Here is a 7,421-nt window from a genome sequence, read left to right on the forward strand (position 1 = left end):
CTTACAAATCCAACCACGTCTTATTCCTGGCTTTAAAACCTTGTATTTAAACAACAAAAAAAGCAGACGTCCTAATTTTGAAAATGGACAAAGGTCTTGACTAGACATTTCTCCAAAGAATATATACAAATGGCAAACAAACACATGAAAAGATGCTCAACATCACTAACTCTTCTTTTTCCAACATCACTTAATGAAACGCAAATTGAGGCCACAATGGAGAACCGCCTTACACACCTTCAAATGAGAGCCCAGGAGCCTCAACTGTTGAGCTGATGTGCCACAAGTACTGATGCCCGAGCGCCCTAGAGCCCGTGTTCTGCAACAAGAGAAACCACCGCAATGAGAAGCCTGAACACCACAACTCGAGAGGAGCCCCCGTTCATTGCAACTATATAAAAGCCCATGAGCAACAAAGACCCAGCACAGCCAAAAATAAATTAATTAAAAATAAATAAAAATTTTTTTTAATAGTAACACTTTCTTTCTTTTTTTTTAAAGAGTAAACCAGCACTGAGAACCTACTGGATTTCCCAGAAGCAACACAAGTCAGTTTCTCTGCACAGACTTCATGGAACCTATTCTGACTCCTCTCTGCTCCTTCTTGATTTGTGGCTGAGCTCTGAATGGATGAGGGCTTCCCTGGTGGCTCAGATGGTAAAGAATCTGCCTGCAAAGCAGGGGCCTGGGTTTGGTCCGGGGATCAGGAAGATCCCCTGGAGAAGGGAATGGTTACCCATTCCAGTATTCTTGCCTGGGAAACCCCAGAGATACAGCTACAGTCTATGGGGTCGCAAAGAGTTGAACACAACTGAGCAACTAACACTCTGAATGGATGGGGTTGTGAGAAAGACCAGGCTTCTGTTCTGAAAGTGAAGATAAGTCAATGTGCTCAGACATGAGTTCCTGGAAAAACACGAACAAAGTCTCCTGCCCCTGCCACAAAGCCCTTCTCCCCATCACAGCCAGGCTCAACTTGAAAGAAGTTAAATCTTCATCTCACTCCTTGAGAGCTCAAACAGTCACCCAGCCTCGGTGTCTGGTATAAGGCTCGAAACACAGAAGACTCACAATGGATGCTTTCTAAATGAATACATGAATGCATGGATAAATGAAAACAGCCAGTCACTGCTTCCCAGGCACTGGCCACCAAATTCTGGGGACACAGAGTCATTGCTAACACCAGCTGCTGAGATCATAAGAAATCTTCACACGTCCATGTGGTCAACTTGTATGGACACAGAATCACTGTGCCTATATACCCATAGGTGTGAATATGGCACACGTGTGTCCCGGTGCCCAGTTTGACCAATGCCAAGTACACGGCTGCTAAACATACACACATATGCGCATGGACACTATAGACACACTACTATTGTATTGGGGCACGGTTAGAGTGAAGTGAGTCATACACAAGCAGAGTTTGATCCTGCCTTTATTTAAAATTTTGTTATTTTGTTCATCATGGATTTTTTTTGCATTGATTTTTATTTTCCTAAAATATTGCATAAAAATATTTATCTTGGGGGCTTCCCAGGTATCCCAGTGGTTAAGAATCTGCCTTGCAATGCAAGGGACACTGGTTCGATCCCTGGTCCAAGATCCCACATGCCACGGAGCAACTAAGCCCGTGCACCACAACCACTGAGCCTGTGCTCTGGAGCCCTTGAGCCACAACTACTGAACCCACAGGCTTCAATTACTGAAGCCCGAGCACCCTAGAGCCTGTGCTCCGCAACAAGAGAAGCCACCACAGTGAGAAGCCCGAGCACCCCAACGAAGAGTAGACCCCCTCTCGCCTCAGCTAGAGAAAGCCTGCGTGCAGCAGTGAAGACCCATCACAGCCAAAAAGTAAAAATAAATCTTTTTTAAAAAAATATTGGTTTCTGAAGCTATTGGCACCTCCTTCGATTTTGCACCCAAGACGAGTGCCTCACCTGTCACACCCTGGCCAGGACTATTGACACACACTGCCTGCACCTCCTCACCAGTCAACGGGACACACCAGTCTCTGCACAAACCTCATTCTACCACTAGATGTCGCCCCAGCTCCTTCAGCTTGAGCTCAGCAGCAACCCCTTAGGAAGAAAACGTCCAATTCACTTAATTATCTGGGAGTCCTCGAGATTTCCTTTTACTTCCCTCCACCCGAAACATTTACATTCTCTAATGGAGCCCTGGGGGAACAGAGTTTTAATCCTAAATAGTGGTGCCCTGGAGTGCTGGAATTTTTAGGCACAGATGAAGACGGGTTTTCCTAATGCCTGCAATCCAGGAGCGATGGTTGACTTGCAATGGGTATGGGATAACCCAAGGGGAGGGTTGTTCCCCTGACCTTCCCTGGGCACAAGAGTCCCACTGTTTGAGAAAGAAAGAGACTCTGTGGGGGGAAGAGGAGGAGGGACTGATCCATTCATTCGACAGATATTTTTTGAGATCCTACTGCGTGCCAGGCTCTGCTGTAAACACTGATACAACAGATCACCGGACCCCGATAAGTTGCCCCTCTAGGGGGAGAGAGACAATAATTTGTTGTTTTGTTGTTGTTTAGTCTCAAGTCATGGCCGACTCTTTTGTGACCTCATGGACTGCAGCCCGACAGGCTCCTCTGCCCAGGCTCCTCTGCTCCTCTGCCTGGGATTCCTCAGGCAAGAACACTGGAGTGGGTTGCCATTTCCTTCTCCAGGGGATCCTCCCAACCCAGGGACTGAACCCATGTCTTCTGCCTGGCAGGCAGATTCTTTACCACGGAGCCACCTAGGAAGCCCAATAAGTGAATAAACAAATCCTGGAAATGTAGTGACAAAGGCTATCAAGAAAAACAGCACAAAGGCAGAGGTCTCAGAGGAGGTGACTTAAGCAGAAGGAGAGGGAGGAAGTTGAGTAGCTACCTAGGGGAACAGTGTCCCAGGCAGAAGGAATGACACATGCAAAGGCCCTGAGGCATGCAGTATAAACTGAGCTATTCCTCCTGTCCCATCCTGTGAGGACCCCAGGAAAGAGGGGACCCCAAACTCACACAGTACCAGAGATGTAGCTAGATCTTTTTTATTTTTTTGACTGCTGAGCCTTCATTCCTTTGCTCAGGCTTTCTCTAGTTGCTACGAGTGGGGACTACTCTCTGGTTTTGGTGCAATGGCTTCTCATTACAGTGGCTTCTCTTGTTGTAGAGCACAGGCTCTGGGGCACACAGGCTCAGTAACTGAGGTGCACTGAGGCTTAGTAGCCCTCCATGGCATGTGGCATCTTCCCAGACCAGGGATTGAACCAGTGTCCCCTGCATTGGCAGGTACATTCTTAACCACTAGAATACCTGGGAAGTCCCAATGTAGCTAGATCTGAAAGAGGACTTCCCAGTGGTCAGGAAGGGAGCATCTTTCCATGAGGAAAGATGGTGAGCCTTGAAGCTATCAAGCTCTCTGGTAGCTCCAGACCCTGGATGGATGGACAACTCCTCTGACATGTACTACTTTCCTGTTCTCAGGGTAAAATCCAAGCTCCTATCCACAGCCCACAAGTTTCCACTTGGTCTGGTCCTTCTTGGCTTCCCTGGCCTCATCTTCCCCTCGACTTTTCCTTCCCTCACTCCTCTCTAGCCACACCAGCCTTCTTGCTGCTCCTCAAACACTCCAAGCTTGTTCCTACCTCAGGGCCTTTGCATTTGCTGTCCCTGCTTTGAAAGCTTTCCCCCTGGACACAGAAGGCATCTCTCTCACCTCTCAGGGAGCCTCAAATACCACCTCCTTAGAGACACAGTCTCTATCAAACCTGCTAAAACAGCTCCCCACCCCACCCATCATTCTTTAACCTCCCTTGCTGTTTAGTCACTAAGTGGTGTCTGACTCTTTTGTGACCCCATGGACTGTAGCCCATCAGGCTCCTCAGTCCATGGGATTTTCCAGGCAAGAATACTGGAGTGGGTTGCCATTTCCTTCTCCAGGGGATCTACCCTACCCAGGGATAGAACCTGCATCTCCTGCTTGGCAGGTGGATTCTTTACCACTAAGCCACAAGGGAAGCCCTTAACCTCCTTTACCCTGTTTAATTATTCTTCATGCCACTTGCACTGTATTATATATTGATTTAGTTGTTCACACGGTATTATATATTTATTCGGTTTTTGTCTGTCTCTCCTACTACAAGGTCAACCCCAGGAGGGCAGGGACTTGATGACTTGGTTCAAGGCTGAATCTCCAGTGTTTCATCATATCTGTTGATTGAATGGACAAATGCATAATTTCCAGAAAGGACCCCTGGTGGAGCCCAGGGCCCATCAATGACGGGGAAGGAGGTCCTGGGAAACAATGGAGGAGACTCAGAGGGGATAGAGTGTCCATTTTCCAGACCTCTCTCTTCCCTGGGGCGCTAGGCTGGGTGGGCAAGCTGGGACACACAACACAGTAGCGCCCACTGTAGCTAGTGGAAGGACCCGACCAGCATAACCCCAACTGATCACCCCAGCTAAGTCCCGCCCCATCCACCATTTGGCCCCGCCTCCACGGACTCAGTTTAGTCCCGCCCCCAAACAGCCTCATTTAGCTCCTCCCCTATGAATCTTCATGTGAGCCCCGCCCCCAAGCATCTCCCACCCTCCTCTGGGGTCACCCAACAGCACCTCTCACTGCACTCTCCCGCACCCCTAGACAATCTTGGCACGGGACAGGAAATGTAGAGTTTCCTAAAGGTTAGCAGGGGATGGGGGAAGAGTCCCCAGATGGTGGTTCCAAGGATCCTTCTGGGAAACCCAATTCAGCTTCCCTCCTGGTGCATTTTTATCCACCATTCTCTTGAGCGTACACATCTTTTGGTTTCTTGTCTCTCACTCAGCTGACTTTCTTTACTTCTTTGGGATTCATGTATCAGTCGAGCACCTGTAGTGTGCAGCCTGATGCCTGGCACTAAGCACACTCCCCACCCCAGTCAGTACTTGGATACTGTGATGGGAAAACAGAGTGAGGGAGGGCACCTCTTGAGGTCTTCTGTGGCCTGGAAATCCTCCTACCTACAGTCTTATCTCCATCTCTCCCAATGTCCCCAGACCCCCAGAGTGGGCACAAGGGTCTGATTTCTTTCTTCTCTCTCTTTTTTTTTTTTTTGCCACACCGCGCATCTTGTGGGATCTTAGTTCCCTGACCAGGGATTGAACCTGGGCCCTCAGTAGTGACAGTACAGAGTCTTAACCACTGGACTGTCAGGGAAGTCCCTTTTTCTTCTCTTGACCACAAAAGAGAAGGTACCAGGATTGTTCTTCCTCTGAGTTTCTACCTAGAAACCCTTCTAGTGTCTACACAGGCACTGTCCACACCCATGGAGTGGATTATTTAACAAGACAGTAAATGTGTGGGTTCAGGAGCCTTGGTTCAGTCCTAGCTCTGCCACACCCTAGCTGTCTGAGCTTAAGCAAGTGACCTAACTTTCCAGTGCCTTGGTTTCCCCATCTGTAAAGTGAAGGTAACATGAGCACCCATTAATTACTGATTAAATGCCTTAGTTCATTCTGTGTGCTTGAAACAGTGCCCAGCACATAATGAGCATTTAATAAGTGTTAGCTGTTATCATAATTATTATTTTATTATTTTGGATTCCAGCTTCCTTCTGAGCTTCTAAAGATGAGATCTTAGGGGGCTCCCACCCTGAAGATGGAGCAGGAAAGAGGTTTCCCAATAGCATTAGAAAGCTGGGACCACCCCTCCTTTTGCAAAGCCTGCTCAAGAGGTGAGGTAGCATGGAGAGGGAGACACACTTCTGTGAAAGCATGGCGTGTGCAGTGCACACACACAAACACATGGATATACACGTTCGCACACACAGTCTTTGCCCCACATACCCCCTTTTAGAATGACTTGGGCACAGAATGACACACAATTACCTAAAGCTCCCACACCAGGCACACACCTGGTCACACACATTTTGTACAACACCCAGGCAGATGGACAGAGTCATGGGGACACTGACACACACAGCCCTTTACACACAGTCACAGCTGCCCAAATACCACTGGGATTAACACAGACCTCACTTGCTGTCACTCTGCCAATCACACACAGATACACAACTCCAGGTCGCAGCCTCACAAGCCTCCCACTGTCACAACAGCCCTTCAAGTCACAGCTTCCAGCTGTGACACTCAGAATCTGCCTCACGTACACACACCCTCTCCCAATCCCGCCCCAACTCACGCACAGCCGGCCCCACACCTGCACAGCCACACACACAAACTCTCAGTCACACCCAACCGTGACACAAAGGCACCCACGTTTACCCAGCACCCCTCCAGCACCTCGCACACATCCCCATCAGTCACACACATGCGAGTCCCACCCCCTGCCCACACTGGGGATGCTGGCGAGGAGTCGGGGGCTGTGATGGGGGGCATGAAGGACAAGTAATGCCCAAACCCCACTGAAGTCCCCTCCCACAACCCCACTAAGCTCGAGCGAGATGGCGGGTGTGGGCTCCGGGTCACCGAGAGGTTGAGAACCCCGAAGCTGGAGTCAGGTGGTCCCCCAAACCTAGGATGCTTTGAAGCTGAATTTAAAGCTTCCCTTCTTATTCCCAAAGCCAGGGTGGACGGCCCAGCCCCTCCCCCTCTGCGACCCCCCTTCCCTCACCGCCCCGGGGGGGAAGCCATGGAGCCCCCAGTCCCGTTTCTGCGGGACCTCCTGAGCCCCCTCCCCTCCTGGAGCCCTCCGCGCCCGCACCTGCCCGCCGGGCCCCTACCTGTCCGGCGAGGCCTGAACACAGTAGCAGCAGCAGCAGCGGCGGCGGCGGCGGGACCGCGAGCGGCCACATGACGTGCCCCCGGCCCGGCGTCCCGTCCCCCGCCCGCCCTAGCGGCGCCTCGGCCCGGGGACCGCCACCAGGCGCGACCCCGCCCGCCCGCCGGCCAGGGCGACCCTCCGCCGCCGCCTCCCCCGCCTCGCCGGCGGCTGGGATCCCGCCCCACCCCCGCCCCCCGCGCTCGCTCAGAGTCTTTGTTGCGGGCTCCGCCCCCCCGCCCAACCCCCAGCTCGTTTTCGGGAGCGGATCTTGCTGGGTCTGGGGATGGGGAAGAGGGGGAAGGAAGATGGAAGGAAGAAGGGGAGGGTAGCTGGGGACGCGACCCAGAACCCCAAGGCCATGGGGGGGGTGGTCATGGAGATGGGGGGAGGGAGTGAGGTTCCGTCACGTGGTTGTCAGTTTCCCCTCCCTGGACATTTCCTACGCTGTCAGTGAGGGGTGGGAGGGGGATCCAGGGACGGAGTCGTAGGAGGAAGGCCTGGCAGCAAAGAAGAGACATTGAGAGGCCTCATGCTTACGGAAGTCAGGAGTGAACAGAGAAACTGAGGCAGAGTGTGTGAAACTCTTCTTTGCAGGAAGGGGTCACGGCCATGACACGGGGGGCGAGGGGTGGGGTGGAAGAAGGAGACAAAAAGGAAGAC

The 7,421-nt window shown here is 51.6% G+C and overlaps 1 protein-coding gene and 1 non-coding gene across 2 annotated transcripts in view; both read right to left on the reverse strand.

Moving 5' to 3' along the window:
• Positions 1 to 6,928, reverse strand: part of OLFM2 (olfactomedin 2) — a 76,832-nt gene extending 69,904 nt beyond the window's left edge. Inside the window, exon 1 of the mRNA XM_086409151.1 lies at positions 6,721 to 6,928. Within this exon, the coding sequence (XP_086265277.1) occupies positions 6,721 to 6,792 (72 nt within the window). The 5' untranslated portion in view covers positions 6,793 to 6,928. The remainder of the gene's footprint in view (positions 1 to 6,720) is intronic.
• Positions 5,126 to 5,198, reverse strand: TRNAD-GUC (transfer RNA aspartic acid (anticodon GUC)). The gene has a single exon. It is a non-coding gene; the product is annotated as a tRNA-Asp (tRNA).
• Positions 6,929 to 7,421: the final 493 nt, after the last annotated feature.

This window comes from Bos grunniens, chromosome 7 (assembly GCF_055505025.1).
Source record: "Bos grunniens cultivar Pamir isolate PY7600 chromosome 7, Bosgru_T2T1.0, whole genome shotgun sequence".
In the NCBI taxonomy this organism is placed as follows: Eukaryota; Metazoa; Chordata; class Mammalia; order Artiodactyla; family Bovidae; genus Bos; species Bos grunniens.